At 55.5% G+C, this 27,765-nt stretch overlaps 7 protein-coding genes across 7 annotated transcripts; 5 read left to right on the top strand and 2 right to left on the bottom strand.

The window, feature by feature from the left end:
- Positions 1–238: 238 nt before the first annotated feature.
- MONBRDRAFT_34002 (uncharacterized protein) lies at positions 239–10,220 on the top strand (the record flags this gene model as incomplete). Its single annotated transcript, XM_001749194.1, has 13 exons — positions 239–1,270; positions 1,563–1,656; positions 1,802–2,260; positions 2,478–2,549; positions 2,699–3,003; positions 3,120–3,206; positions 3,317–3,385; positions 3,475–3,547; positions 3,647–4,608; positions 4,777–8,799; positions 8,926–9,072; positions 9,173–9,277; positions 9,891–10,220. 13 exons carry the CDS (start codon positions 239–241, stop codon positions 10,167–10,169), a joined length of 7,707 nt encoding a protein of 2,568 aa, XP_001749246.1. The 3' UTR covers positions 10,170–10,220.
- A 442-nt stretch (positions 10,221–10,662) lies between these two features.
- MONBRDRAFT_11368 (uncharacterized protein) lies at positions 10,663–13,063 on the top strand (the record flags this gene model as incomplete). Its single annotated transcript, XM_001749193.1, has 3 exons — positions 10,663–11,813; positions 11,914–12,370; positions 12,545–13,063. The coding sequence occupies 3 exons, from the start codon at positions 10,663–10,665 to the stop codon at positions 13,061–13,063; spliced, it is 2,127 nt and encodes a 708-aa protein (XP_001749245.1).
- An 893-nt stretch (positions 13,064–13,956) lies between these two features.
- MONBRDRAFT_38602 (uncharacterized protein) lies at positions 13,957–16,059 on the top strand (the record flags this gene model as incomplete). Its single annotated transcript, XM_001749192.1, has 6 exons — positions 13,957–14,134; positions 14,260–14,393; positions 14,507–14,618; positions 14,726–15,353; positions 15,460–15,571; positions 15,701–16,059. The coding sequence occupies 6 exons, from the start codon at positions 13,957–13,959 to the stop codon at positions 15,857–15,859; spliced, it is 1,323 nt and encodes a 440-aa protein (XP_001749244.1). The 3' UTR covers positions 15,860–16,059.
- A 114-nt stretch (positions 16,060–16,173) lies between these two features.
- MONBRDRAFT_28735 (uncharacterized protein) lies at positions 16,174–17,616 on the bottom strand (the record flags this gene model as incomplete). Its single annotated transcript, XM_001749117.1, has 1 exon — positions 16,174–17,616. One exon carries the CDS (start codon positions 17,614–17,616, stop codon positions 16,174–16,176), a length of 1,443 nt encoding a protein of 480 aa, XP_001749169.1.
- Positions 17,617–18,413: 797 nt separating this feature from the next.
- MONBRDRAFT_34000 (uncharacterized protein) lies at positions 18,414–20,076 on the top strand. Its single transcript, XM_001749191.1, has 7 exons — positions 18,414–18,537; positions 18,663–18,727; positions 18,800–18,903; positions 18,979–19,104; positions 19,234–19,478; positions 19,604–19,634; positions 19,720–20,076. The coding sequence occupies exons 1-7, from the start codon at positions 18,421–18,423 to the stop codon at positions 19,842–19,844; spliced, it is 813 nt and encodes a 270-aa protein (XP_001749243.1). The 5' UTR covers positions 18,414–18,420; the 3' UTR covers positions 19,845–20,076.
- A 1,336-nt stretch (positions 20,077–21,412) lies between these two features.
- MONBRDRAFT_28733 (uncharacterized protein) lies at positions 21,413–23,282 on the top strand (the record flags this gene model as incomplete). The annotated part of the gene is made up of 7 exons (XM_001749190.1): positions 21,413–21,527; positions 21,637–22,015; positions 22,119–22,227; positions 22,451–22,558; positions 22,646–22,727; positions 22,830–22,904; positions 23,005–23,282. The coding sequence occupies 7 exons, from the start codon at positions 21,413–21,415 to the stop codon at positions 23,280–23,282; spliced, it is 1,146 nt and encodes a 381-aa protein (XP_001749242.1).
- A 237-nt stretch (positions 23,283–23,519) lies between these two features.
- Positions 23,520–27,511, bottom strand: MONBRDRAFT_28732 (uncharacterized protein; the record flags this gene model as incomplete). Its single annotated transcript, XM_001749116.1, has 5 exons — positions 23,520–23,628; positions 23,719–23,773; positions 23,860–23,911; positions 24,057–27,107; positions 27,392–27,511. The coding sequence occupies 5 exons, from the start codon at positions 27,509–27,511 to the stop codon at positions 23,520–23,522; spliced, it is 3,387 nt and encodes a 1,128-aa protein (XP_001749168.1).
- Positions 27,512–27,765: the final 254 nt, after the last annotated feature.

The following is a 27,765-nucleotide window of genomic DNA, read 5'->3' as shown; positions in this document are numbered from 1 at the left end:
CAGGCACAGACACACACACACACACGCACACACACACACACACACACACACACACACACACACACACACACACACACACACACACACACACACACACACACACACACACACACACACACACACACACACACACACACACACACACACATGATGTCCTCTAACTGATGTTTGTATAACAACAGCGTCACATGCCAAAAAAAAAAAAAAAAGGGACAGGAGCAGTTTCACGCGAGTCGAGATGTTCGTCATGGCGCACCGGGGTCATGTTGTGAGCTTGCTGGTGGTTGCGGGTCTGTTGGTACACGCGACAGAGGATGTTGAGTGGCCTATCCTGGCCGTGGATGACCGTGGCAATTTGCACATTAATGCGACCACGCTCGAAGAGCAAAGCGTCGCGGGCGCCGCCAGCCCTACCATCTATCTCAACGGCGTGGATGTCAAGGCGCGCATCGAGTCGTTGTCGCAGGAGCTCAACAGGACCCGGCAAGACCTGGCCAATGCACTTGCGCCCGGCCCCACTGCAGGACCGTGGGGAATCAATCTCGATTACAACAACTCGCTCTATCGTGCGCTGGACATTGACTATGTTCACGTGGTGGGCTACCGAGACGTTTATTCGCCCTTTTTCGACTTGGATGATGACCTGAGCTCGGGCGTGGCCATGGTACAGGTCAAGGGCACGTTTCGAATGCTTGGTAGCGATTGCTGGCAGTTTATCGAGGTCGTTTGCTGGAAGGATGACCAACGCATCACCCACGAAATGGCCTGCCGCTATGAGGGGGTCACAGCCCAATTGGCCGACCTTGGTTCGACAAACAGCGGTCCAATCTTCACCTATCCACCATCAGTGGCCTCGCATTGGGGTTTGGATGACGGCGAGAGGTTATGGATTGGCTTTTATCTCCTTGGCAATGTGTCTCGCCTCCCCGATTACGTGGTCCGACTCGATAACCCCGCATCGTCCTATGTCAACGGTACGGCCATCATCCTGCCCGACGAGCTGTCGCCAGAAGTAATGGCAGCACTGGCGTCCAATCCCATGGTGGTGGCCGTCCGCCACCGACGCACGTGCTCTGACTTGCGCCTTGTCTACCACAACTTCAAGCGAGATACCATGGAGAGCTTTGGGCAGGCGGTGACGCTTCGCTCCTGGAGCCGAAGAGAGAATGGCCGATTTACCTTTTTCCCGGAAACCACGCGCTTTCAACTGCGCATGCAGCTCAACTACTATGCGCTGGCCAACACCAGCACCATCCTATCAGACTACACCGTCCGCAAAGTTCCCACTGATATTTAAGCAACCCGTCGTGCACGGTGAGAGAGGTACCATAATCATATTATTATTGTCTGAAACCACCACAGCCCACACCCTTGGGCATTGCGGTTGCGGGCCTCTTGGCAAGAGCGAGGTTGTTTTTCTTTCGCCAGTTTGGCGACAACAGCCACGAGCCTGCGCCGACCCAATGCCCGAGCGAAGTTGGCGTCGAGTCTTCTCGCCTGCTGGCCATCTTGCCTTCTTAGATGATGAGACCTAAAAATCGAATTAGAATTTTATCCCGCAGCTTGATTCGGCCAGAGGAGCCGTTTGGCTTGATAATGTGCAAAGCAAGGTCATTATCCGTGATGAGTCGAGGTTCCACCCATCAGGTTCCACTGGTACGCACCATCGGACAGCTGTAGCTCTGCTCGGACTGCTCGCAAGCCGCTCGACCTCGCGACCTCGAATTCACCGATTTCTTTTGACATTTCTCTCTCTTCTCTCTCTCTTCTCTTTTCTCTCGTCTCTTGGCTCCTTTCTCAGCTCTCGCCTCTCTGTCCATTATCTCTCCATTCACAAGTCACACACACACACACACACTCTCTCTCTCTCTCTCTCTTTCTCAAACTAACCAACCCAATTCATCTCTCTCTCTGTCTCTCTCTCTGTCTCTCTCTCTCTCTGTCTCTCTCTCTCTCTCTCTGTCTCTCTGTCTCTCTGTCTCTGTCTCTCTGTCTCTGTCTCTCTCTGTCTCTGTCTCTCTCTGTCTGTCTCTGTCTCTCTCTGTCTCTGTCTCTGTCTCTCTGTCTCTCTGTCTCTGTCTCTGTCTCTGTCTCTGTCTCTGTCTCTGTCTCTGTCTCTGTCTCTCTCTCTCTCTCTCTCTCTCTCTCTCTCTCTCTCTCTCTCTCTCTCTCTCTCTCTCTCTCTCTCTCTCTCTCTCTCTCTCACATGTTCACACACACTCTCTCTCCCTCTCTCTCTTCTCTCTCCTTCTTGCTAGTTGTGCTTTTCCTTTGTGTCTTTGCTCTTTACTTCTCTCTTCTCAAACCAATTCATTCCTTCTTGCTTCTCCGCTTCGCTTTGCCTTTTGTGCTTTCATGCTCCATGCTCTTGAAGATTTTCTCGTAAGCGTGTGCAGTGAGTCAGTGGCATTTTTCTTCTTCGTCCTTCAGGTTCTTTGTCTACATCACCCTCTGCCTCCTTTTTTTTTTTTTGGCAGCGGCTTCCGTTTCAAACTCCTCGTTGGACGTCCGTGTCCCGCGCTTAGTCAAGGCTATAAGCCTGGTCCTCGGTGAGATCTGGCTTGGTCACGTTTGGAGCAGAGTGCGGCATCATTTGATCTCGGCTCTTGGGTCACTGTGCCGGCTGACAGGAGCACGCTCTCATCTCTTTTTTTTTTCTTCCTCAATATTCTTGGCCGGATGGCCGCTGGCTTAGTAGGACCATCCACCATGGATGACATTCAAAAGCATTTGCGCTGGTGCGATGCCATTGCCACCCTGGGTATTGGTCAAGGACGCACATTGCTCCTGGACTTGGAGGGCCTCGCCCATCACGTCTATGAGCCCGAGTACAAGGATAGTGTGCGCTACCTGGTTCAAAAGGCGCTGCACTTTGTCGACGTTCTCGTCAATGTGGCCCACATTCACCTCTGGATTGTCAGCGCGCCCGAACTGGAATCCATCGGCACGAACAATGATGCCAGCCTTAAGCTTCTTCGCAACGCCATCGTCACCCTCTTTCAGGTGAGTGCGCAATGATGGGTGTCCAAGCGTGCGACACTCGGCCATCGACGATGGCCAACGTCGGTTCAGAGTGACCTTCCTGCAACCTCACTCATCGCCTTGCGTTGACTTGCTAGTCGGAAATCGACCATCCCTCCGTTACCTTCTCCCGATATGCCTCGATCAACGACGAAGCCTTCAGCTCTGATAAGATGCACCACGTGGTCAGTTGGTGCTATCTTCCCTCTGCCTCCCCCCAAACTTACCATCGTGCTGCCCTCAGCCCAAACCTCACATTCTTTTTCTTAATTTTTTTTTTGTTGTGGCTTGGTAGCCCATTGCTGCTCTGAGCACGACAGCGGATCGTGACCCCATCACCAGCATTCATCTGTGGCTGCGTCAGGTCTGTTGCACATTGACGGTCTCCCACACCACCCCACTTCCCCAACCCAACCAGGTGCCTCACTTGATGACTGTGCATCAATGTCACAGGAGTTGCCAGTCATCTTGCTGGAGGGCAGCAACTTTGCCACGCCACGCCTCTTCGCTTGGCTTGTCGACTTTTGTAAGGAGCCTGTTGCAATTGGAGCGCACCTTCCTGCTGTCAAAAGTGACGCCCAAGATTCCGGTGCCGTGCCTCATCAGTGACTTGCCCCCCTTGTAGTTACATTGCCCACGTCGGAAGACACATCACCGGCCGTGACCGCGGCGGTCTCGGATGAATTCAGCTCGGAGCAGCAAACCGCGCTGCTGTCTGCTTTTGAACAACAGATCAAAGATACCTCGGCAGATGACGAGGAGCGCTACTGCGTTGCGCTGTGCCTAGCTGCATTCCAGGCCAATGGCGAGGGATCTCCCTTCCCTCACAGCGTAGCTTTGGCTGCGCTTGCCCTGGCGCAAACTTTGCCTTTGCGGTCCCGCAACCTGGCTGGCCCAACGCCCGAAGCCTGGGATGCCCTGGCCCAGGCGAGCCCCGAACTCGCCCAGTGTCGCGACTTCTGGCTCAAGAGTCTGACTGCTCTTGCCTTTCTTCTGCAAGCTACCCGCCAAAGTGCCCACAAACCTAAGCGCGTGGAGGATATTGTTGATGGCCGCCTTTATCGTGCCTTGTGCCTTGCATTGCTGGCCAACCCCGCAGCTCCAGCCTCTGCCCTGACCGCTTCAGCCCCGAGCTGGCTGACGCAGTATCTCGCTTCGAGCGCCCCTCTGCAAGCAGCATGGACAACTGCCCCAAAGGCCGCTGTGCCTGCTGCTAAAACCGAGCAAGAGAGTGCACAAGCGGCTGCCCGTGCTGAGCAAGCAGCTTCTGCTGCCATTCCCGAACCGCTGCCCCTGCTGCACGCCACAGCAGCTTTTGCCGAACGCTCAGCGGACAACTCGCGTATCCTTGATCTTTGGATGAACCGTGCCATGACACGTGCACAGCTTGCGGGCGAGGATCAAGTTTGGTCTGCTTTGGCTCAAAACCAAAGCGCGCCCACCCTTGACATGCAGGCGCAAACCACGCCTGCTTGGCCAGTGCCCAACTCTTTCACGCCCAAGGTAGCCGACCAAGACTCGGATCGTTTTGCCTACGTGAATCAGATTCAAATTGGCCGTCGTCACGAAGAGCGCATCATGCGCGCGGTACGTTGCACCCTCTTCTTGTTGTGGAGCTGATTGTGCGCTCTCTCAGAGGCAGCGTGGCCAGTGCGAGAGTAGAGGGTTGTGCTTGGTCTTTGATATTGGTTTTGCTCATTCATTTTGACCATGCCTCATCTAAATTTCTGCTGATGCTCCTTTGAAATCATCTAGGCGGGAATCTATCGTGCAGCCCGCCGAGAAGCCACTGCTAGCACCGGCGACGAGCGCGAAGCTGCGCTTCGCCGCATGCGCGATGCTACCATGACTCTCTTTGGTCTGCTTCCCGTATCCATTGATGAACGCTTTCGGCGGTGCAAACCGCTGGAACTGGACCCGGCCATGGAAACCGAGCTTGAATACTTTTTTGACAGCCGTGGCCGACACAAGGGTGACATGAAGGGCATTCAAAAGGCCATGGAAAAGGAGCAGCGGGCACGCCAAACCCTGAGCGAGCAGCGTCTCAAGACAGCCGAAGGGCTCATTGGCGGCCCAGTGCAGACCACGCTCATCGAGCTTGATGCCAACGACGATCGCCTGCCCCAACTTGAGGCTCTCAATACCTTCCGTCGCCGTCTTGAGGCCGACGACAACCCCATCAGCAAGGGCCTGGAGCAGCTTCAGCGTGCCACTGTCCCCACGCAGCTCAAGGTTTCCTTAGACCAGGTCCAGGCGCGTCAGCTAGAGCGTGTCAAGGTTGAAGTAAACCGAGCGCACTCGCGTCAGCGCCACCGCGTCCTCCGCGCCATCGCCACCAGCATGAACCAGCAGCAAGTGCGCAATTATAAGACTTGGCTCCAGCGCATGGACGACGCGGCCGACAAGGCCAACCTCCTGGCTTTGGTGGCTGACATCGGTCTCTTCATTGGTAGTCATGATCGTCCGGAAGCGCCACTGGAGCTGGATCAGCCACCCTTGCGCATCTCTGTCGAAGAACGTGAGGCTGCTGCCACCATTGGCCAAACTCTATCGCTGCTCCGCAAGGCCGAGAGTTATCAGAGTCGCAAGTTTCCTAGCGAGTTTGCTCATGCCCTGGAGCTGCTGACGAAGCAGGTCGAAAGCTTGCGCAGCCTGTTGGCCGCGTACGGCTTCACCAACGACCAGCCACCTCAAGTGCTCGCCCGTTTTGTCTTGCGCGTCATGGGCCCGCATTTCCGCCGGCCGAGCGGCCGCGAGGACTACCGCTCGGAGCACTTCCCGCCCGACGATTGGCAGCGAACGCTTCTGACCGCCATTGACAACCGCCACAGCGCCCTCATTTCTGCCCCAACATCTTCAGGCAAGACCTTCATCTCTTTTTACGCCATCGAGCAAGTCCTTCGGGCCTACCCCGAGCACGGCGACGGCCGCGTGGTGTACCTTGCCCCAACCCGTACGCTCATGCAGCAAGTGCGCGGCGATGTGGAGGCTCGGTTCGAGAAGAAGATGGACCGCAGCGTTCTTCTCGGCGAGTTGGATCCTGGCTTTCGCTTCAACCTGGATACGTGCCAGGTGCTGGTGGCGTCGCCCGAGTGTCTTGAGGAGCTGTTGTTGGATCCCGTCGTGGGCTTGCAATGGCGTGCTTCCCTGAAGTGGGTCATCTTTGATGAGATTCACAGCATCACCTCTGCCACAGGCCGTGTTTGGGAACGCCTCCTGGCCCTCATCAACTGCCCCTTCCTGGCCCTGTCTGCCACGCTGGGCAACGTGGATCACCTGCGCCGTTGGCTCAATGAGCTGGAGGACAGTCGTCGTCGTCCCGAGGTCACGTTTATCGAGCACAAGAAGCGCTGGAATGACCTGGGCTTCTCCACGTACGCGGGTTCTCTGGAGGACCCCAAGGTTGAGCCCATGAATCCGATTGCCCTCTATCGTACGGAACAACTGCAGCGAGATGATTGGAAGTCGCTCGTCAAGCTAATCCCGGAGCACCTGGACTCTGTCCTCGAGACGCTGCGCGAGATCCCCGAAGCCGCTGAGGACGTGGCCGAGCTGACCAAGTTTCGTGATACCAACTTTGGACGCGCAGAGCTGCCCGTCATGTTTGGCAGCAGCAACGACGAGGGTGTCTCTGCCACGCCGAGCGCGGTGGAGCAGTTTGAGGCCCAGGTCAAGGGCGCCGTCCAACGATTGGCACAGACGACTCCCAGCGCGTGCAAGACGTTGCTTGCGCGATTGGCCTTTGCGCCCCCCGTCTTGATTGACTCGTTGCCGAGGGAGGCAGAGGAATTGCGCCAACTTTACCGCTACCTAAACAAGGAACGCCAATTGCCGGCTCTTATCTTCCGTCTCAACGTGTCTCATATCCAGAGGCTGGGCAGTGAAATTGTGAAGCAGATTGAACTCAGCGTGCCGTCTGACCAGGAGCTCAAGCGGGAGACCATTTTCACGAGCCCCTTTGAGCAACTCAAGACAGAGCTGACAAACGACGAGCACAAGCGAGCGCGCATCAAGTCGGAGCAAGGCCTCGATGACTGGGGTTACAACGAGTGGGCAGCGCAGGAGGCGGAACAGCGCGTCCTCAGCAACCTGCGTGCCTCGCAGCGTGTTGACGACCTGATTCGTGCCACGCGCACGTATCGCCGCGTGCGCGACCAAAAGCATCAAGCCATGCTCATGGATGATGCCCAACGTCAGTCCAAAAAGGATGAAATGGATTGGAATGATACTCAGTATGATGAGCACGCCTTGGAGCAGGCCGAAGCCTCGGCTATCGTCACGGTGCGCGCCCAAGCCTTCCGCAACGTCGGCTTTTGCGTGCCCGGCCAATCTCTGCCAACGATGGAAGAGCTGCATGACATGTATGCTCCCGGCAAGGAACTGGCCAAATTTGAGAACATGGTTTCTGAGAGCCCCTTCTTTCAAGCCCTTTTGTGTGGTGTGGGTATGCACTACTCGGCCCTTTCCGCGCCCAAGCGTCGTTTGGTGGAGAACCTCTTCCGTGCCCATCGCCTCGCGGTGGTGCTGGCCACGGAAACGTTGGCCGTGGGTATTTCCATGCCTTGTCCCACGGTGGTGATCACGGGCGATGCACCGGAGCTCGACCCCACCAACTTCCAGCAAATGTCTGGCCGTGCCGGTCGTCGTGGTTTCGATCTTCGCGGCCAGGTCATCCTCTTTAACATGTCATCCTACAAGGCGCGTTTTTGCCTGTCGCAGTCCATCAACACCAACGCGGGCAACCCCGTAGGGGATGCGGGCTTGACGCTCAAGATGCTCTGTGGCCTTCGTACTGTCAACACGCGCCTGGACGAGCGCTCCGACGTGCTGAGCACCATGGATCGCGTCCTTTGCCAGCCCATGGCCTTTGCGGCCCAAGACCCCGCCACGCTGGCACGACACCACCGCAGCAACGCGCTGTTGCAGCGCTTCGTGCTCGAGTTTTTGGCACGGGTGGGTGCCGTAAAGTTGAACGTATCGCAGGCCAGTTCGGCCAGCGATGCGGCTGCTGTGAGCAAGGAGTCGGCGATCCCGGCTGCTGCAGGCAAGCCAGACTCTGATGACGAGGATGATGAGGATCTCCTGGATGATTGGGATGCTAGCTCTGATGAGGAGGGCGAAAGCGTGGCACCTGCAGGTGCTGGAGCTGGACCGGCAGCAGTGCAACTGACTGCGACGGCGGACCTGCACAACCTAAGTGCCTTTGCTGGTCAATTGTACTTTGAGAGCCCGCTCAACTTTGCCGTTTTGCAGCTCCTGGTGGAGGGCACGTACGTGCAAGCCTACGGGGCGTATCGCGCTCATCAAAAGATGCAAAAAGCCAAGGCCGATTTCTTGACTTTTGTGCTGCACTGCGTATGCATTCGCCGCGAGAACGGATCTTGGCTGCAGGAGGCTCAAAAGACGCGCGATCAACGCCAAGCCCCAGTAGCCATTGTGCTGCCACCTGCCCCTGCCCCGTATGGTCCAGCCCTGGCTGCTGCGCGCGCAGCGGGAGTGCAAGCGTTGACCTCTGTGGTGAAGGCCCACAAGGATGTTTTTGTTGACACCGACTCAATGCCCTTGCCCTTGCTCAAATCGACATCGCACGCGGCCAAGGCAATCCCCACCAACCTGTTGGCCGATGTGACGGTGCCAACCACTGTTCGCACAGCGAACAGTTCCTTGGTTGGAAAGGGTGATGTCCTGGCGTCGGCCTCAGATGCATTGGCTGCCACACAAGAGTACTTGCCCTGGCTTCACTCAGACCTGCTGGTGGATGACCTAGTTAGCGACCAGGTGAGTGCGAATTTCGGTGTGCTCTTGCGAGGACTTGTAGCTTGCGGTTTTTTTCCTTCTTTTTTTTTTTTTTTCCTCTGGTATTGTTTTGGTTCACACGACCCTCTCTGTTTGCATGCGTTGCAGGATCGCTCGGTGTTTGGTGCGTCGTGGAAGAACGCGTGCGTGCTCGACCAGTGGCAAGTTCGCGATCCGGCTCTTGTCATGGAGTTGGATCGCGTTACCCGCGATGATCTCTACGATCACTTTGTCGTGCTGCGCACCTATTTACGCGTAAGTCGCCCTTGGCCTGCGTCCACTGCTTGGCAACAGCCGCTGTGTTTCTGTTTTCGTTTTTGTTTTAGTTTTTCTTATTCGTTGGTGACTTATTTAGGTGCTGGGCCGAACCATGTGGGCCCGATTGGAGGATGGAACCGATCCCGAGCATTTGCAAGCCCGAAACTTTTTGGTGGACCTTATTCTATCGTTGGAGCTTGACGTGCACAACTGTCTTGCCACCTTGTAATGGGTTTCAAACTTGGGCGTTTACTTGTAATCGTCCCAACCGTTGCTGGTCATCCGGCTCCTTGTTTCTTTGTGGGTCTTTGCGAACAATTCATGCCCAGTCCACACTCCAGTTTCTCTGACTCTGAACGTAACACCGGCCTCGTTAGAAACAAGACTTAGTGTGTGTTTTGGTTGGGCGCCTTTTCTGGCTGTGGCTTGGGCATGTGTCTCGAGTTTTCCCTAGGAGTCCAACAACAGTCATTGATCATCGTTGTACGACGTTGTGCGACACTTGCACATTCGATATGTGTCTTTAGGCTAGTGGCTCGACTCGTTTGAGCACCTTTTCTGGCTGTGGGTTGTCCCTTTTTTTCTTGGAGTCCAACATCAACTTGATGATCTTTGATATCGTTGGATGACGTAGAACAAAGTGTCGCACATTTTTCGACGAGCTTGCTCGTGTCCATCACTCACTGCTTGTAAGAGGTTGGCCTCAGTTGGCCACAGCTGCAAGCAGTCCGATGGAATCGTGGGGCAAGGTCACAAGCAAAAGCTTTCTTCTTCTTCTCGCGAGTTCTCATATTATTATTATTATTATGTTGAAGAGCGAGGTTGACACGCTAACCAGTCGAGTCGAGTGGTGGAGGAGCCGCATTTACCAGTTGACGATCAGAGCAAGCAAGTTGATTAACCACAACAGCAACATGAGCGACAAGGGCGGCAGTCAAGGTCAGAGCAAGGGCGGAGCCCCCGGTGCGGGCCAAGGCAAGGGCGGAGCCCCCGGTGCGGGCCAAGGCAAGGGCGGAGGTTCCAGCGCTGCCGGCTGGCCCTCCACTACGGGCAACCCCTCGGGTGGTGACCGCTCCAACAACCCAAGCAAGTGACGCTCTTGATAGAATAAACTGCGGTGCCGTTTACTCTGCAATTGAGCGATCAAAACAAATGAAATTGGCGCTGCCATCCTCTGTCTCTTCTCTCGCTCCTTCTCCTGTCTATGACGTTGTGTGTTCGTGAATACCTCTCTCTAATTATGGGTCGTCGTGTGTCTTTTCTCTGGTCTCTGAAGTCCAACCACGTCGGATTGATCTTTATGATCGGCACGACGTTGAACGAAGTGTCGCATTTTTTTTTTTTTTGGGAAGCAAACCTTGATCAAAAGAGCCACAGCTGGAAGCTTTAACAATGTCATGTCAGCAAAAACATTCACACACACACACACACACACACACTGCGTTGGGATTCATTCGTGTGTCTGCTTTGGGCATGGCGAACAGCTGCTGCCTTGCCTGCTGGGGTGGGTGATGCGATAGAGCGTGCCGTTGTTGGTCAGGCAGGGGTTGAGATTCTGGAGCCAAGCGGATGGAGCGGTGCGGCAAGATGAGGAATGCTGCTGTGGCAGCCATGCTGTTGGCGATCATGGCTACCGTGGCGGCGACAGATCCTAGGGTGACGGCGTCTTCTGCCGTGGAGCTGGTGGCGCCGGCCAACGGCAGTCACACGGCCTTTCCATTCATCCACTTTGAATGGGTGTGCGCCGGAGCCAACATGTACGCGGACTATGATGTGATTGTGGTGGATGCTGCCAGTCACGCCGTCGTGGCTCAGGATCGCATCAACGGCCGGGCCTGCCGCTTCTACCCCAGCGATCCGCTGCCAGAGGGATCATATGTGTGGCAAGTGACAGCATCAAGCATCTCAGCCGCCTCGGGCTGGAGTCATGTGACAGTCACTGCAGTGGACCACGAGTTGACAATCGACGTTAATGCCACATTTACAGATGTGGTGGCTGCGTTGCGAGATGCAGCAGCACTGTCGGGAAGCAAGCGCGTGACCTTTGCGCCTCGCGCCGATCGAACCTACCGACTCAACCCCATGGGTGCGTCATGGGATGACTATCAGGCGCTGCTCAATGTCACTCAGGCACAAGACCTGCTCGTAGATGGCGGGGGACAACTCCTCAACTTTTCGTGGCCTGTCACCTTTGCCTACGTGACGTTGAGCAGTCGCGTGGCCCTCCTCAACATGCAGCTGGACATATCACCTCTGCCCTACACGGCATTTGCAATCCTGGATGTGGTTCCAGTGTCGGTGACCACGGGTCGCGTGACGGTGGCATTATTGCCCGGCCACCCGACCGTGGAGAGCAACCCAGCTTTTACGACGAGTGGTATCTTTGGTGTTCAGGAGCCCGATCTGGCCCGCGATCGGCGAGGGCTCACCGAAGTCTTCAACTATGCCAATCTGACACGTGTTGCTTGCTCAGCAGCGGCCAAGGCGGAGGAGACAAGGCGATTACTGGCAAGCAACATTTGCTACACCGTTCTTGTCGATGCTGGCTGGACAACTCTGTCCAAGGCTGATGTCATATACCTGGACCCGCGTCAGGCGCCTGGCTTTGTGTTTATGGGCACGACGCAGCCTATCCTGTACAACACCAGCATTTACGCTTGCTCGAACGAATGCATCACCAGTCAAAACTCTGACTACCTGGCCATTCTCCGGGCCAACATGCAGCTGCTCCCTGGCCGGTGAGTGGTGGGGACTGGGAGGGAAAGGGTGGCCGGCTTGTCAACGCGCGTACGCGAGCCTTTGTAACTGGCGATGGCTTTGCTTGCTTATACACTCCAGATGCACTCTTCTCACCATTCACGTGGCTTGGACCGTGTGCATTGCTTGTTTTCTGCACCTCTTCCCTCGGGGGGGGGGGGGGGGCAATCATCATTCGATGCGCATTGGGCCATGGATTAGTGACGGGCTTTTTGAGAGTCCCGGCGATGACACGTGTCACGTCTCGGGTTTGGTCATGAGCGTGGATCGGGTGATCAATGAGACCACCGTGGCCTTGCGCCCATCCGTTCCGGATGTCTTTGCAGCTCAAGTGGAGCTTGGAAACCTGTGGCTTCAGGTCGGGGATGAACTGAGCTTTTACGACCACATGACAGGCCGAATTCTGCTTCGAGCCCACATCCATGCGTTGGGTACCGGGGGCCTGGTTGACGGCATGCCAACGACGCTCGCCCACCTCGATCAGCCGGTACCAACTGGTGCGGTGCCCGGCATCATTGGTGGAAACTTTAATGCAACCGTGAGTCGCATGCTCTGGTATTGTTGGGCTGCAACTGGAAAAGCTTGGTTTTGCGACAAAGTCGGTTGATCTTTTGGCTTCCTAACAAGCAAGAGATTTTTTTTCTTCTTCTTAAATTTTTTTCTTCATATGTTCTTTCTCTGATGGCTGCGTGTGGTGCGGGGCGCGTGGTAGGTGACGCAAGTGTTTGATACGTCCCGGACAGCGGAGCGACTGGTGTTTCGACGCAACGTGCTGCACAACGGGCGCCGGGTGGGCTTGCTGGCCAAAGGTCGACAGGCGTTGGTGGAACACAACACGGCGGTTGGACTGGGCGGTGGGCTGGTGGAGCTTTTCAACGCGCCGTACGAGGGCCTGTGTGCCCATAGCTACCTTGTACGGAATAACACGTGCTTGTATACCAATCAACTGGACCGTGTGGCAGCGCCAATTTGGGTCGAGCGTCTGCCAAACAATGCACAACTGGATCAGTTTTGCCACGACAATTTAACAGTCGAGAACAACACTTTTGTTGTGGGACCGGGTCCCATCTTCCTGCTGGATGCCATCGCCAACGTGACGCTGCGCGACAACCACCTGGTGCGCTGCACGACTGATCACAGCGCCTACCTGCAAACAGGCCACGATCGCAGTGTGCAAGAGACTGGCACCACCGTCTCTCTGACCAACGACCCAGCCCTCTGCGTCAAGTGACACAGTTTGTAACGGCTAGTTTTTGTCAGACGAACCCCTTTTCATTTTATCTGACAATCTGATCCACTTGCTTGCTAATGATCCTTGACCGCAATGGGATCTGGGGAGAGTACACGGGGGCGTTGTGGGGGGGGGGGGGGAAGAGCAGAATTGTCTTGCGAACGCAGAAAACGCGGGGGCCGATTGCAGCAAGACCGCGTCGGGTACCAAATGTAATTGGTATCGTGTTGCAGCCCTAACCTTTCGCCAACTGGTTCTTCTTCTTCAACAAATAGTACCCTGTTCTAACCTTCTTCAACCCCACGCTTCAAGCTTCAGGCCCAACACCTCCTCCACCTTCTTCTGCATCTTCTTCTTCTTCTTCTTCTTCGTCCCTCTCTCTTTGTGTGTGTGTGTGTGTGTGTGTGTGTGTTCTCTCTCTCTGTGCAAGGTCCTTTGATTCTGCACGACCATTGCGTCGTGTTATCTGCGTGTGTGTGAGTGTGTGTGTTGGCTCTGCTGCATTTTTCCACTGCAGCTGTAAGTCTGTGTGTGTGCGCGCGCGCGCTCTCTCTCTGTCTCTCTCTCTTCAAAGTCACTGTCACTGTGTCTCTGTGCACGTTGGTGATCGGCAAATGCAAAGGGCAGCGCCGAGTGGCTTTGAATGAGATCAGGACCTTTCTGTCGAGTTGTGCTACAAACTGCAAACTGTGCCCTTTTGGGCAGCTGGTCTGTGGTGGTGTTTTGGCCTGCCCCAAACCATGTCGTGTTCAACAAGCGCGCTTGGCTTGTTGTGTGTTGTGTGTAACTTGACAACAACGGCAGCGGTGCTCACTGGACCTGCGCCACGCTTCTCCGTGTTTTGCTTTCCCGCTCTTGTTTGTCTAGCTCCCTGCACCAAGCCACTTTACAAGATGTCCACCTTGACTGTCACCCGTCAGGCCACGCGCCAAATGGGCCTGGGGGCTCGCGTGCTCGCCAGCCGCCGCAACGCTGGCTCGAGCAGTGGCGCCAAGCCCCTGACCGCCAACTCGCAGTCCTACGTGGATCGTGAAGACCGCTTTGGTTGCCACAATTACCACCCTCTCCCTGGTATGTCGGTTGCTTTACCCCTTTTGCATGCCCGCCCTTCTGTTCGTCTGGCCTCGTCTGTCAGTCTCGCTCTCGTGTTGATTCATCAATGCAACGCCACCGCCATGCTTTTTTGACCTTGATAGTCGTCCTGGCCAAGGGTCAAGGCATCTTTGTGTGGGATGTCGACGGCAACCGCTACTTTGACTTTCTCTCCGCCTACTCGGCCGTGAACCAGGGTCACTGCCACCCCCGCCTGCTCAAGGCACTCAAGGATCAGGTGTGTTTGAGCACACCGAAATGCTTCGAAATGCTTTGCGTTCATCTGACGCTCGAATAGAGAAAGGTCTTGCCGTGTCTCATATCCTCTATTTCTGGTCAATCTCCCCATAGGCGGACAGCATGACGCTGAGCTCGCGCGCGTTTTACAACTCCAAGCTCGGCGAGTTTGAGGAGTATGCTTCCAACCTCTTTGGTTATGACAAGTTTCTCCCCATGAACACCGGTTTGTTCACTGGCATCCACTCTCTCTCCCTCTTGGACTTGTTTGCGGCTTATATCACTGCCCCGCTCACGATTGACTTGTACTTCCGATTGCGCCTTGTATCGTAGGTGTCGAGGCTTGGGAGTCTGGCGTCAAGCTGGCGCGTCGTTGGGGCTACGCCGTCAAGGGCATCCCAGACAATCAGGCCAAGATCATTTTTGCCCAGGAGAACTTCCACGGCCGTACCATGGCTGCCATCTCGGCCTCGACTGATCCCGAAAGCTACGGTTCCTTTGGCCCCTTCATGCCTGGTTTCGAAACAGTCCCCTACAACGACCTCGACGCTGTCAAGAAGGCTGTTCAGGACCCCAACGTCGCTGCCTACCTTTGCGAGCCCATCCAGGGTGAGGCGGGTGTCGTCGTCCCGGACGAGGGCTACCTGAGCGAGGTCAAGCGCATCTGCAAGGAGAACAACGTTCTCTTTGTCGCTGATGAGGTCCAGACTGGTTGCGCCCGTACCGGTCGTCGCCTTGCTGTTGATTACGAGCAGGTCAAGCCCGACATTGTCATCCTCGGCAAGGCTCTCTCCGGTGGTGTGCTTCCCGTCTCGGGTGTCCTTGCCAACGATGACATTATGCTGACCATCAAGCCCGGCCAACACGGCTCCACCTTCGGTGGCAACCCCCTGGCTTGTGCTGTCGGCCTCGAGGCCCTCAAGGTCATTGAGGAGGAGAAGCTGGCCGAGAACGCCTTTGCGTACGTCACTTGCGTCTCGTGCATTTCACAGTCTCCACCTCTATTTTTCAAGGGCGGGTGATATTGTTAGCACATTCTCACATCTCGTCGTATATCATGCCAACAGGATGGGTGAGATCATGCGTCAAAAGCTCGTGGACATCAAGTCCCCCTATGTCTCTGTGGTCCGCGGCAAGGGTCTGCTCAACGCCATTGTCATTAAGCCTTTTGGCAACACGGTGCGTGTGTGAATGAGCGCTAGCAACCATGCTTGAGTCAGAGCACGAGAGAGCGTTATGAGTATCCCAAGCTCGTGCATATTTTTTTTTTTAACCCTCTCACCAATATTTTGCTCTGTGCGTCCGCAGACGGCCTGGGATGTGTGCATGAAGCTGCGTGACGAGGGTCTGCTCTGCAAGCCCACGCACGACGATATCATCCGCCTGGCCCCTCCTCTGGTCATCAACAAGGACCAGGTCGAGGAGAGCTGCGCCATCATTGAGAAGGTCCTTCGCTCATACGAGTAAAAAGCATGATGTGCTATTTGTGATTGGATTTACTTCGTTCCTTTCTTGTGATTGTGCTTCCCGTGCTATCTCCCTTCCTCCATCTTGTACTTTTTTTTTTTTTTTTTTACCTCCGACCATGCCCGTTGCCAGACATCATGTGCTCTGTTCCACCAGACTCCTGTGTCAACAAAACGCATCAATTAATTTGAAAGTCAAAAACAGTTTGACTTCCTCGGTATAATGAGGCCTTGCAATGCACGACCAGGTGTTGTTGGCTGAGCCAAAGAAAGCTTACGAAGAGACACAGCACATACGCCGACACACACGCCGGCTCACTCAGACGAGGGTGCCATGGCCTCGCTTGCTTGTTCCTCGCAAAGCGCTTGCACCCAAGCTGGACACCCATTGGCTGGCGTTTCAGCCCGGACTTGGTTTGCCTGCTGAATCACGTGCTCCCTTTGTAGCAGATAGTTGCTTCCATCGCGACGCGTATAGAATTCGATCTTCTCCTCGGGGTTGCCACGGTTTGTTACGACTCGGGCCAGCATGGTCGCATTGGTGGGATTGCGGTGTTGGAAGACGACCTCGATCAAATAAATGTTATAATCTTCAGCCTTTTGTAATGTGTAGACATGTGTCGCCACATCGATGGAATGGGACATGTCGATCGTGCTCTCAAGTCGCGCCGTGATCTTCTTTTTCATGGCGTCGTCAAAGCTGTCCTGAGGGTCTGTGCCATCCGGGAACTCTTTATGAGCAATTCGGACACCATTCATGATAAAGTCCTTGTCATGCACTCCGTACACGAGTCGAAATTGAAAAGGTCGCTGGCGCTTGCCGTAGCAATTGTAAAACGCGCACACCGTTTCAGAGAAATATGTATTGATGCACCTGTGAAAGGACTTGCGTGTGTGCGGCTTCTCGGGATCTGGTCCGCTCTTGGCCTCCACGGTAATCAGGGCCGTCTCCTCACGTGAGGGCTCACCCTCGGTGCCCCAAATGTAGCGATTGCCAAGTTGTAGATGGCGCCCACGCGTAGGCAACTCAAAGTGCGCTTGACAAATCCGTTTGTGCATTTCATCCGTAGCGAACTCCCTCCAGCTGAGATCATTCGCCAAGTGGCTCAAAAGTTCCTGGGCAGCAGCCTCCTTGGCCATTTTCTTGGAGCGCATTGGCAGCGATGTAGAGCATCGAGGTGGTAGGCTAGTAAGCTGAGCAGTGTATTTGAACATACCAGCTCCCGAATTGTGGTCTGAGTAGACTACTTTTGGCAGATTTGGTTGAGCAAAGATCTCGTTAAGCTCACTCACGGCCGACTTGTGGGGTCCGTGATTGGCAGCTGCAGGTGCAAAGGGGGTGGTTGCATCCGGACCCGATACTGATGCAGTAGGCTGCGCTGTAGTTGAAGGTGCTGCTGAGGCTGGATTGATGAGCGATGACCGGACCACGCATGGCGCTGTAGCAGCCAAGGAGAGCGCATCTGGTGGCGTCGTCGCTTGGGAATCTAGCACCCATGGCCGAATGTCAGGCTCCCCTCTGTCGGGCGCAGTTGCTAGAGTCCGCTGCCAACGCCCAGGCACCGGGCTTTCGGCTTGTCCGCGGACTTGAAGCACATGGTGAAGCACGCGATTGACGTCGGGTCTAGAGACACCCAATTCCTGGGCCAAGTGCACTGGCTTCATCGGTTGATGTTCTTCGTGCAAAGGCAGCAAATTCAAAACCTGGGCCGCGAGGGCCTCATCACTAGCGCTAGCATGATTCATGTTTCCTGCCATCCTCAAGCAAAAATGCCCACAGACCCACGATGACTGCAAACACAAGCCAATGTCCCTGATCAAAGCTCAAACCGTAATCCTTCAGAATCGCAGCGAGACGCAACCGAGCCGGCGTTGACCAGCATTCCAAGTGTGTGTGGAGTGATGTTGACTTTGATTGTTCAGCGCCAAAATGGGCCAGTGTTCTCATGAGAAGTGACTCGACTCGATCACGAATCACTTTACGTAGATGATTTGATAGTTTTTGTATAATGTATAACATCTTCAGTGTAAGTTTTTGTTGTCAGTTATGTGTTTGATGTCAATGGCGCTGGTGTCGTTTTGGTCAGCGGTGCCGTGGTGCTCTAAAGCCCTCGGGCGATTCCAGCCCTGTCTAGGATGGTTGCTGCTGCTGTGGAGCGACGTGCTTGACCTCACATCGAAAGCACAGACGAAGATCAAGGATCCTGGATTTTTTTTTTTTTTACTGTGCGACCTTTGCCAACACGAATGTTATAAACAACACCACAGCAATCATTCACATTAAATGGCTCTTGTCTTGCCAGGCCGGTGATATTGGCGAGTAGCCAAGGAACAACTTTGTCTTTAGCCATGAAGCAATGAAGCGCTGCCGTCATCCGCCCGCTTCGCCAAGTGCAAAACAGAGATGTCTCGAATTCATTCCGTATCAAATCCCCCAAAAATTTGCACAAAAACACGAAAAAATGAGAAAAAATTGCTGCGAAACTGTTTCACACACACACACACACACACACATTTCCCGCATAAAACAAGTTGTTGCTTTTTTCAAGGGTCAAGCTCGTGATGGCGGCGTTTGTGGATGAGGCGGCGTTTACGGCTGCGGCGCAGCGGATTCGGGATGCGCGGCATTTGGCGTTGGATAACGATGCCAAGCTGGCGCTCTATGGGCTTTACAAACAGGTACCACCTTGTCGCTGGTCGTGTTTGAAGCCACTTGCCTTGCTGGCACTCACGCTTCACACGAGGATGACCCGCGCAAGACGAACTCAAGACCCGCCCCTAACCTCCCGCTGTTCCGCGTTCAGGGTTCAGAGGGTCCCTGCAACATGCCCAAGCCTGGCATTTTTGACTTTGCAGGACGAGCCAAGTGGTGAGCCATTCTTGTGTCAACTTATCTTTCGCTTTAGTCGGCGCGCTGATCGACCGACCTTGGGATGCATAGGGCTGCTTGGCAAGAGCTGGGCTCGTTGGATCAGGCCGTGGCACAGGCGCAATATGTGGCACTTGTCAATCAACACCTCGGCTTAGCGCACGTTGCGGATGCTGGTCGGTTCTGTGCCTTGCTGCTTGGGTCAAGACTGGATTACAATAGCTCACCTGGCGTGCCGTGCATGCTCGCAGCAGCCGGCGAATCGTCATCTGGGTCTGAGAGCGAGAGCGAGTCTGCTGCTAGTGATTCAGATGGTTGTGACGTTGAGGATGAGACAGTGCAAAAGTCGAACAACGAGGACGATAAAGGCGCTACTTGTATGTTTCATGCTCAACCGCGCCCTCTTTGTCGCCCCGTCCCAATGCAAGAAGCACCACCTTCAGTCCTTGCACATTGCTCATTTGTTTGATTCGTATCCTTTGGGTATCTCTGCGTCGCCATTGTAGCGCTGGGTGCTGTGCAGTCAACCTTGTTGCCACCCGAGTCGGGTCGCTTGCCTGCTGACATGTCTCTGCACGAGCTTGCCGCTGACGGCCAGTTGCCCGAGCTTCAGGCGCGTTGGGCCGCTTCCGACTTGGATATCGATGTTCGTGATGAAGACGGCATGACAATGTTGCACTGGGCCACCGACCACGGTCAGACTGCCGTCGGCATCTGGCTGATTGAGCATGGCGCCAATGTCAACCTTCCGGTGTGTTGTGCTCGCCCAGAATACGGGTTGTGACCGGGGGGCGGGCATTCGCGCGCCTCTCAATTTGCTGCTCTGCGCTTTTTGTTCGGCTGACCGTTGCTGTCTTTCTGATCTCACGTTTGCAGGATGCCGAAGGAACCACAGCCTTGCACAATGGTAAGGATTGGCAACTTCCAGGCGCTCTGTTTCTCCAGCTTGCCGTGTATGTGCTTGCCAGCTTATATGGTGCTGAAATTTGCAGCTTGCTATGCACAACGGCAGGAGCTGGTGTCTCGTCTCTTGGCTGCCGGTGCCGATCGGACTGCAGTCAGCGGCGATGGTGAACTAGCCGAAGACATTTGGCCCGCTGGCTTTGCCAAGTCCTAAGCGAGATTGCCCACCCTTTGTGTCAAGTCCCCGCTTTACCCGCACACGTTGTTGTAATGGCCAGAGCCCGCCTTGTATTCTTCTCGGACGTCTGTATGAGAGTTTGGAGTGTGTGCGTCATGGCGGCGTCCAAAGTGTTTTTTCCCTCTGTTCTACAGGGACGGCGGCCGAGCCGCCCGGTTGCCTGCAAGCGAACAGCCCACGATGGGCATGCATCGAATCAATAAACGGCCTTATGTATGGTGCAGCTTGTCTAGCAATCCCTTTGTCAGCCTGTACCCCCAAGCAACAGGTGATGTCAAGCTTGCTGCATCGATTAGGTTGATAGAGGATGGAAGAAAGTGAATAGAATTTGCCACTGGCGTCAAATTCTTGAGGGGTACTACACATGGCTCGTGCCAAGGAGCACTGATCCCTAGACCCCAGGCCTGGCTCATGTCCCAGCGGGAGTAGAGAGCGGGGTCGTGAACAAGAGAGGTAGAATGCAGGAGTATCACATCAAAGTGTCTGACCACGCTACGGAATGCACACACGATATACGACAGAACAAGACGACCGGGACAGGTACTCGAGAAAAACGTCATCGCAGACGAGGTCAAACAGTTAAAAAAAGGCCAAGGGGGCGAGAGAGACAGATACACAGAAGAGTGCGTCTCCAAGGGGGGAGGGGCTCTTTGGCTTAAACGAGGGCCGAGCTGTGCTGGGCGAGTTCTGGGTCTTCAGAAGCCACTTGCTTTGCAGCTTCCTCGAGAATCATCATGCGGAGTTGCTGCTGCTCACCGGACGAGAGCGAGCCGGGTTGGGAGACGGCGCGCACGAGAAAAGACATTTTTTCGCGCATGGCGTGTAGCTCTTTTTCAAGTCGAGAATTTTCAGCTTCACGGCGCTTGCAGACCGACTCATGCTGCTCTTTCTTCTTGCGTTGATTCTCACGGGAGCGCTTGACCTAATGAATAGTCGGCCAACATCCGAGGAGAATGAATAACAGACGTTTACAGCGCAGATCCATCACCGATGCCGTCACTCAGAATTAGCAAGCTCGAGGCAAACCGTTTCTTTCACGCACACAGGCACAAGACAACAAGACACAGGACCAGACACAGCACAAAAGACGAAACACAGACACCACAGCAGCACACAGACACAACACACAGACATAAGACATCGCACATAAGACACAGAAAGGGACTAAGCAATAATTCAAAAACCTCTAAATAAAACAACAACAACGAAAAAAAACAAAAAAACACAAAAAACCATGAAAAAACACACACACACACAAAAATAAAGCGTAAACATGAGCAACACACCGATAAATTGTTGTTATCGCGCGCCTGGCGCCACTTGTTCCATGCCGCGAGGTGCTCTTCGTCTGTATCAAACTCGTCACGAGTTGGCTCTTTTCGGGTGTGTGGGCGCTTGCGCTTCACTGTTGAGGTTGTCTATTATACAAGAGGGAATCGAGGGTCAGTGGTGAGCGTAAGTGGCAGCGAGCGACGAAGGAAAACCGCGGTTAGCAGAAGTAGGCCTTGGCCTCGAGCAGCAGGCGGTCAAGCACGCACCAAGCGATGAGTCTTGGTGGAGCCAGCGGCGATGGCAGCAGAGAGGCGCTGGACCAAGGACTGCTTGGACCCTTGAGTGGGCATGCCACGGCGGCGCATCTCCTCACGCAATTCATCGACGGTCAGGGCCGCCACATCGAAATCAGGAGTGTTGAATCCAGCTGGCAGCTGGGCTCCGTCAGAGACGGCCTCGGCTTGAGCTACTTCGGCTGCCATGCTGCTGCGGTCAGGTCGGGGCTGGCGTTTGTCAAAGGTGTGCGCAAAGCGGATAACAGGATCGACGCTGTGTCGGGTCGTGCGCCTCGTTGGCGTCAACGAGCCTTCCTCGGCCCAAAAAACGGCTGGCGAGATCGATCCCCAGATACAAGCAGAAAGAGAGAGAGAGAGAGAGAGAGAGAGAGAGGGAGAGAGAGAGGGAGAGAGAGAGGGAGAGAAGAAGGCGAGAAGACTGGCGCTGCTTGCTCAATACGCGGGCACCGCCGTTTCGAAATTCAAGAGGAAAAATGCACTAATGCCTTGCACGCTTACGCAAGCGTGCAATAACAGCAATGAGGGGAAACAGTGTGATCGTAGTGTGAAGCGTGTAAATCCCGCCCCCGTGTCTGCACCGTAGATCACGAGTGCTGATAACCAAATGCCATCAAGACTGCCTTCAAGAATGCCATCAGACTACCCCTGCTCTACCATCAGGCTACCATCAGGCTACCATCAGGCTACCATCAGGCTACCATCAGGCTACCATCAGGCTACCATCAGGCTACCATCAGGCTGCCATATTGGACTGCCTCTCTCTCTGTTTTTTCTTCTTTCGAGGAGTTTCCGTAAGATTCATGAAACGCTTTCGCAAGCGTCATGCAATACATTTTGCGCTTCATGTGTATAGATATAATCGTGTTAAGTAGCCCCCATCTATACAGATTCAAGCATGAATGATACGCAGCATCGGTAACGTCAACTAAAAGTCTGACAAATACGGTCATGACGGCATCGATGGTCACTGTATTCGTGCTCTATTTGACCGTTACATTCCCGTCTCGCTTCAAGGCCATCATGGCAGCGGAGGCGGCAGCCAGCGAGGAGCTTCTGCTGGATCTCACGGCGGGCCCCGGCCAGTATTCAACTCTGCATTGGATGCCCTGCAAAATTCACCACGTATGTCATCCCCGTCAGTCTTGGCCTTTCAACTCGAGCCCCGAGCGTTTGCACTGCAGCGCTGACTCACCCTGCGGTCGACCTCAGGATGGCCCGGCCAATACAGACGCGTTTTTTTTCCCGTTGATCCAGAGTGAATCCCAGCCAATCCAACTGGAAAACACGACAGGTTGCCCAGAACTTTCTCCGTACAAGGCTGGCTTCAACGAAACCTCTGTTTTGCTCTGACTCTGACTTTGACTCTACCGGCTTTCCGACCGTCCCTGTGCAGGACAGCAACATCTGTGCACCTTTCGCGGACGTCGTATACAGGGCGCTACCGTGACCGTCCCCGACAAATACAAAGGTCAGACGCGCGGATCGCTCCTTGACACTTTGACCCATTGGGCAGCATGGCCTCCACTCAATGCTTTCATCGACGCCGGATCGCTCGGTCATGCCTGCAGGCACTGTTTTGCGGGACAAGTCTGTGCTGCACAGCGACACGAGTCTCCGTGTCATGGAACCCGTGAGCCGCTTCAGCGAATTCACGTACTGGAATCTCGATGATGCTCCCTCTGAGTTTGACTTCCCTCTGACCGCCACTCACTACTTGGCAGCAGCCACCCAGGTGAGGGCCGTCGTCGACTGTCGTCAGCGCCCTGCCGCCTTGACAGATTACCAAACCCACCGTCCCCCTTACTTTTGCGTCAACCATGCGACCGACAGATACACGAGCCCTTGACACCCGAGCAGGTCGAGCAGCGCGCGCAGAGCGTGCGCAGCAAGCTAAAATAAACGCGCTTGCAAATCACACTGTATCATGTTCTTGTCGTGGCTAATTTGACTTCCCAAGTCCCCAAGTCTTGTCGCAAGCGCTTCATCTTTAACGAGCTCAGCTCGATTCACAATGCAGAGCACACATGGCGCATATCTTTGCCCAGGCTCGGCCCAGGTGCAACTCCTTTCGTATTTCAAACTTTTAGGACTTGCCGCGCATCGCGCTGCTTACCAATGTCCAGTCTTGTTGCTCTTGCATGTGTTGTAACTGTCGCTGGACGCGTTCCAGTTGGACCACCAAAAGATTGTTGCTACATGCAGCAAACGCGTGGGGCAGAGTCAGCCCGGTGAGCCAGATGCCACCAGCGGGTGCGCATTTTTGATGAGTTTCTCAGGCGTACCGGTTCTCAGCCTCTGTCAAGCGCTCCGCGACGCTAGCGGCTTGGGCGAATCGTTCTGTATGCGACACGCACGTCCACGAACGTGGCTGCTGTAAGCGGCTGAAGACGAGCTGGCCAGGCCCGGACAAGGCGTCTACATACCTTCCAGGCGCTCAAGTACGCCATCAGGCTCGCAGCACAGCTTCGAAGCCACCTAGGAGCAGTCAAACAGGCATTTTTCATGACTCAGTGAGAAATGTGGGGCTACAACACAAGGATGCGAGCTCTGGACGCTGGAAAATGAAATTGCTCTTCACTTGTAAAGATACAAAAGCGAGAGGGGGGTAAAATGGACACACCTCAACAAGGTCTCGCCGAACAAGTGCTTGCTCACGCGTAGCTTGATTCACGTGCTGCAGGGCTTGATCCAGGCGTGCTTGTAACTGGTCTGCCAGAGCACGCTGTACTTGGACTTCCTTGGCACCCCGCTGGCACTGGTCGCGCCATTCATCTCGCTCGCGCCTTGCTCGCGTCAAATTTTCCGTAGTTTGTTCCAACCCGCGCTGCAGGGCTTCAACCTGACCCCGCATAGCCTCTGCTTGCAGCTTTGTCCAAGCGCCTCGTTCTCTCAGGCCTTCTTGGGCCTCCCGTAAGCCCGCCTCCAGCTCGGAATGCAGCGTTTGAAGCTCGGCATGCTCTTGCTCAACTGCCTCCAAGCGTGCCACCATAGTAGAATGCTCGGCGTTAAACTGTGCTTGCTGCCGTTCTTGATCGTTTTGTTGCCCCGCAAGTGCCGCGGCTGCAGCCTCTCGCTCAGCTGTGAGGGCCGCGACTTTCGCCTCCAACTCAGCGCGTGCGGTTGTCATGTTATCAAGATCTTCCGCTCGGGCACGCCATTCCTCGCACCTGGCAATAACTTCTGTTTGCTTGGCCCGGGTAATGGCTAGCTTTGCTTGTGCCTCGGCACAGGCCTCGAGCGCTGCATCACGCTCGGCGAGCAGCTGGGCATGTGCCGAGGCGTCGTCCGCGTGCGAGGCTTCCTGCGCGGCCAACAATTTGTCCACCTGAGCTTGAAGCGTGGCTTGCACCGCTTCTGCCCCTTCCAGGTCACTTTGCAGGGCATTCCGGTTTGCAGCTGCCTCGTTCATCGCCGCAGTCAACTCCTCGATCTGAACAAGCAAAGCTTGCTGCTTCGCCGTGAGTTCGACTTGTTCTGTTGCGCTCAAAGCCAACTGTTCACGAGCCTGCTTCAGCGCTGACTCGCTGGTATTTAATTCGAGCTGTTGCGCAGCGGTGTGGTCTTGGGTTGAGGCGATTTCGCGTTGAGCCGCCGACAACTGTTCGCAAAGTCGCTGCACTTCCTCATTTGCAGTCTTCAGCTGCGTTTGCAAATTGGTCTGCTCGACGTACAGGTCATCCAGCTCTCGCTGCTTTAGAGCACAGCTAGCTTCAGCGGTGGCCTGGGCTCGCTGAGCGGCCTCACGTTCCATGTAAGCTTGCATAAGGGCCGCATCAGGTCCTGCACGGCACGATTCCAGAGCCGCTTCGGTTTCGGCCAGGCTAGCATGCAGCGTTGTCATTTGTTGCTGCAGCACAGCAATCGCGTTGTCCCGATCGTGCAGCGTGGCGGTCAGCTCAGCACACGAACTTGACTCTGCCATTAGCAAGCTGCTTGCATGTTGCTCCAGTGCTGCCACGTCCTGCTCGCGCGCCACTACCACCATTTCACGCAGACTCAAAGCCTGGGACCAATCGTGCAGGCCCTGAATCACGAGGCTCTCGGACTCCGCGTTTATTCCAGGCTGGCAGTGGGTCAGGAAATCAGGCAGCGTATCGCAAAGAAGGGCCCACTTATGGGCATGTTCTTCGCATTGTGCCGCAAGCGCATCCCGCTCACTCTGCAATTGCACTAAGCGCGCGCGAAGCTCTGCTACCTCGTGGTGCTGAGATTCCGCGGCAGTATCAGCCTCAGTGGTGGCTCGTTGCATTCGAGCTTCGAGTTCACGCAGCGCTACCTCAGCTTGCGTGGCACGAATTTGCTCGGCTGACATCTGTTCCACTGCGCGAGCATTCGCAGCCTCTGCCTCGCGTAGCTGACCTTCCAGTCCAGACAGGCGCGCTTGTAGTTGTGAAGCTGCGCCATTGGCGTGGGAAAGGCCGTTGACGGGGCTGACGGGTCGCGTTGCGCTATCCACATTGCTCTGAGCTTGTGCCAAGTCAGTGCGGAGACTCAACACCTCGCGTTGAGCCGTGGTCAACTCAGTCTCCAGTCGGCCCAGGCGCTCCCTCTGCGCCTGGCTCTCCGCCTCTGAGCTGGCCAGGGATCGGCGCAGCGTTTTGAGCTCCTCAACCAGCTGAGGCTGATTATTAAGCTTTTCTTGCATGCGCTGAAGCGTAGCATCACTGGTTGCAGACTGCGAACGTAGTGCCTCCAACTCGCGCTGAGCGTCCTCAAGCTCACGTTGGCGTGCTCGAGCCAGTCGGCGCTGCTGATCCCGTTCGGCTGTGAGGGTGGCTCGGTCTTGAGCTGCGCGCTGCTCCTGCCCTGCGCGGGTGGCTTGGACTACATGGCTAATGGTTGCACGGACTTGGTCACCATAACCATCCAGGGCCACTGCTGTCCCGCGACGAAAGTGTGCATGCTCGTCTGCCAGCTCTTGCAGCGCCGCCTGCATCTCACGCAGGGTCTCCATTTGCTCGGCTCCCAGTCGCGGACTCGTTGGACGCACGGGAGCCAGGCTCATGGGCTCGGTAGCCGCGCGATTGGCTTGAAGCTGCTGCTCCAGCTGTTGCAGAGCGGCATCGCGACGACTCACGCGCGCTCGTGCCTCGTTGCACTCGCGTTCCAGGCGCTGTGCCCGCTTCTCAGTGTTGTCCTGATCGAGGCGCAGGCTACGCAGTTGTTGAGTGAGATCATCGCGCTCCGCCACGAGGCGTTGGCGCTCCTGGTTGAAGCTTTGCCGCTCAGTCTCCCATTCGGCCAAGGAAGAGGTGGTAGTTTGCTTGAGATCAAGAAGCTTGACACGATAGCTCTTAGTCTTTTCCTTAGCCTCGGTCAAAGCGGCTTGTGCTTGGTCTCGCTCACGTTGGGCAAGCGCCAGGTCGGCCTGCAAGTGCTGCACCTCTTCGGTAGCAGAACGCAGGCGCTTGTCCAACTGCCGAGTACTATCCGAAGCCTCTTGCTGTGCTGATTGGTCCCGTTTGAGCTGGCGACTGGCTTGTGTCAGGCCAACGGACAGAGCAGCAGCTGCGCTTGCACAGGTATTGAGGACCTCGCCCAGCCCATCGATCGGGGTGACCAGCAAGCTGCTGGCGTCCAGCGAAGTGACGCCGTTGAGCGAGTGCTGGAGATGGCTGGGCAGGCGCAGTTTGGCGTTGTGAAAGAGCTCGGTCAGTTGTGTTGTGGCAGCCTGGAGGCGCTGTACCAGCTCGTGGGTGGCGTGATTGTGCCGAGCCACCGCCCCGTCACTTAAACAAGGCGCTCTGGGTGCTTGAACCTCGTTTCTGTCACTGGCAGCCGTCTTGGTGGTCGGCCCTTTGCGATCAGAGGTTTCTGAGGCGTCGGAATAAGGAACCTTGACCGGCCATGCGCGCTCGCGACGCGAGCGGCGTGCGGGACTCGGGCTGCGGCTAGGACTGCGATCACTTTTGCGACGCGAGCTGCGGTGACGCGGGGCATGGCTTGGTCCATTACTTTTGTCAGGGCTAGGGCTTCGGCTAGTGCTTGAATGGCGGTGATGTCCTTGGTTGCGGCCTCGGCTGTGACTACGGGTGTGGCCATGGTCATGCTCGCTGCTTGGCGCATCTCGCTCATGGCGAGACCGAGTGATGTAAGTCCGCGACGAGCGTCGTCGCGTGCGATTCATATCCTGTGGGGGGGGCTGTGGCTGCGGCTAATGGAAAAGCACCAGACGCTTGCCATGAGACATTCGCACAAGGCAGCTCGCTTGGGTTGAAAGGCCGATTAATGTGTACGCGCGCCTCGGTGAGATGGAGTTGCATGGCCGTGGCATACCTGTTGAACGGAGTGGGCATCTGACTCGACACTGCCAAGGCTATCAATGCTAT

Source organism: Monosiga brevicollis, genomic scaffold (genome assembly GCF_000002865.3).
Source record: "Monosiga brevicollis MX1 MONBRscaffold_28 genomic scaffold, whole genome shotgun sequence".
NCBI classification, from domain to species: domain Eukaryota; class Choanoflagellata; order Craspedida; family Salpingoecidae; genus Monosiga; species Monosiga brevicollis.
Note: the sequence above shows the minus strand (reverse complement) of the source record. Positions and strands in the feature narration are given on the sequence as shown.